At 29.3% G+C, this 2,938-nt stretch overlaps 1 protein-coding gene across 3 annotated transcripts in view; it reads right to left on the reverse strand.

Moving 5' to 3' along the window:
- Nucleotides 1-2,028, reverse strand: part of LOC101507451 (nucleosome assembly protein 1;3-like) — a 4,551-nt gene extending 2,523 nt beyond the window's left edge. For 2 of the 3 annotated variants that reach the window (XM_073370460.1, XM_073370458.1), the window contains exons 1-4: nt 1,869-2,028; nt 1,732-1,778; nt 816-911; nt 1-46 (exon numbers count right to left, since the gene is read on the reverse strand). The exon at nt 1-46 ends at the window's left edge or, in 1 of these variants, runs on beyond it. In XM_073370460.1, coding sequence (XP_073226561.1) covers nt 1-46; nt 816-911; nt 1,732-1,778; nt 1,869-1,917 — 238 coding nt within the window. In that variant the 5' untranslated portion in view covers nt 1,918-2,028. The remainder of the gene's footprint in view (nt 47-815; nt 912-1,731; nt 1,779-1,868) is intronic. The other variant, XM_073370459.1, reaches the window with a different exon arrangement.
- Between the last annotated feature and the right edge of the window lie 910 nt (nt 2,029-2,938).

Below are 2,938 nucleotides of genomic sequence, written 5' to 3' on the forward strand. Positions count from 1 at the left end.
CCGCTCTCTCCTCCAGAAATTTTGCCTCCAATTCATCATGTTCACCCTGTATAGTAAAAAAAAAAATCAGAAGCCAACATTACCAGAAAAACTCATCTTTGTAGGGTAGCTAATAGAAAAGCAAAAACAGATAAATGACAGAAGATTCATTTTACGTTAGATAATAAGGGTTAAAAAAAGGTTTTACCATAGAGGGCAAACTCATACTCACGACTAAGAATACAAACTATTTTACCGTAAAATATATTTATGGTCGAGGTAAATTTTTCTAAAAATATATATATATATATATATATATATAATGAAATAATGGAATTGTTTTAACTCAGTACAATAACGATTTCCGAGTGCATATAAAAAAGAAATGATCAACACAAATAGTAATTCTAGAAATCAATTCTCCATACCAAATAAGTCTATCTTTTAAAGTAAGAAGATATATTATATTCAAATAATTATTTCACGGAGCAAAAGAGAGCCTCGGCCTAACGGTCAGACGTTTTTCCACGTGTCTTGAGGATCATGGTTCGAGTCATGAAATCAGCCTCTTATAAATACTATAAAAGACTGACAACTATAACCCGCAATCGATCCACCCCTTCTCAGACGATGCCGTGACAACAGATCTATAATACCACATTATCCTAAAATAATTTCAATAACTTTTACTGTGTGACAGAGTAACTTTATAAAAATAGTACACATGAAGTGATAAATTATTCCAAAAAAATATTGTAAAACAGCACAAAAATCTAAGCAACCAACAAAAACTAGAAGCATCATAATCATATAACTATAAAATTTAGGAAATATACCTGAATCTCTCTCAGAACCTCAACACGCTTTCTGACAACAGGGGATAGAGTCTCCAGAACATCAGAATGCTGCCCAGCCAAGCTTTGAATCTTGCTCTGCACACAAAAACAACCACAAAAAACACTACTTGATAAATAACAACTCAAATCAATCATAGAAAAAACACATAAGACATAACAATTGATGATCAAATTTAGGGTTTGATTAAATTATATTAGCTACCAATAAAACATGAAACTTTACAAAAAAAAAAATGAAAAAACATATGGGTCAATAATTCAAGCAAAAATATTAAAACAAATTGAGTGACCAATGAAGAGACATAAAAACCTTGTACCTCAAACCAATCAACAACCACAACAACAAAAAACACAAATCATAAAAATGGATAATCAAAATCGGGGTTCAACCAAAACATATTAGATAAAAATAAAGCACGAAACTTCACAACAATTGATTTTTAAAAAACATAACGGTCGATAGTTGAAGCAAAAAGATAAAAACAAAATGAGTAACTAATGATGAGACATAGAAACCTTATAACTCAAACCACTCAACAACAAAAAAAACCAAAACGTAAAAATTAATGATCAAAATCAGGGTTCGACTAAAACATATTAGATAATAATAAAGCACGAAAGTTCAAAACAATTAATTTTTTAAATAAAAAAAACGTAAGAGTCTAAAATTGAAACAAAAAGAGCAAAACAAATTGAGTAACAAATGAAGAGACCTAAAAACCTTAAAACTCAAACCAATCAACAAAATAAAAAACCAAGGCGTAAAAATCGATGATCAAAATAAGGGTTCATCAAAAAACATATAGTAGATAACAATAAAGCACGAAAGTTCACAACAATTAAATTTTTATAAAAAAATAAGGGTTTATAATTGAAGCAACAAATAGATGCAAACCTTGAGAGCGTTAACTAGGTCAGCTCGATCCTCTTCATTGAGAGCTGCTAATAAAAAAATAATCAAAATTCAATAAAAGAAATTTGCATATAAAAAAAAAAAAGAGATAGAAAGAGAGAGAATGAGAAGATACACACCAGAAGTGAGATCTGCCATGTTGAAAACTTGGTTGTTGTTGTTGGCCATTGTTGAGAATGAGAAAGGGAACAGAAAGAAGCAATGAAGAAAATGGGGAGAGAGGGTTTTGAAGTAACACAACACAAGCGGCTATAACTCTAATCCTCTTTGCTTCTCCCTCCTTTTAAACTAACAAAAAGGCCTTCGAACTCTTTTCCTTTTTTAATTTCATTCATTTTTTTATCTTTTTTTATTAGGGTTTCCTTCATTTTTCATTCTTTTATTTTCTTCACCTACCCAAATTCTACATCTATTTTTATATTTGTATTATTATAAATTATTTGAGTCAAAATAATTATTACTGAAAATTTAACATTAATTGAGTGTATTTTTTATAGCTAAAATTGAGAATTTTTATGTAATAATGTGTTTTGAGTGTGACATAATTGAGTTTATTATTTGACTTGTGATTAAAATTGATATAACGGATGACCGTTTTCGATATATGTAATTTTGTAGAAGAAAATAAAATTAGTTGTGATATCCGAAAATGAGAGTTGCTATTTTCGATTAAGAATAACGTTTAAATTGTAATATTTTTGTATTTATTATTTACTTATAGTAGCGAACATTAGTGTGATCGTTGACCCGTTATTTAGCAATGTAACGGTCGAGCTATTATTTTATATATGCAATTAAAATTTATAAATGGAAATAAAATTTAATATAATATTTTTTAGATAAAATATTAAAAACTTGGTGACATGTCTAACATGTGATCGGCCTTAGTTAAAATATAAACAACTGTATGTATTTGTTTATCTATGAGATAACTTTACAAAAAAAATTGAATGAGAGAACAAAAAATTGTCTACTTTTATGCGCCATGGTTCAATCCTTTAGCAAGTCATGGGCATGTTCCACCCTACTTTGAATTGTCTCATACTTTTTCCCCCTACAAATATTTCACGTCAATATTGCAAAATGCTCCTTTTGATCAGCCTCAAGTCTACAATAAAAATCCAAAAGCTAGAGTGAGAATGGCATCATATCAATGCAAATGATCCATGACAAAATTCCAAGTACCCCC

The sequence above is a fragment of the Cicer arietinum genome, chromosome 1, assembly GCF_000331145.2.
Source record: "Cicer arietinum cultivar CDC Frontier isolate Library 1 chromosome 1, Cicar.CDCFrontier_v2.0, whole genome shotgun sequence".
NCBI lineage: Eukaryota > Viridiplantae > Streptophyta > Magnoliopsida > Fabales > Fabaceae > Cicer > Cicer arietinum.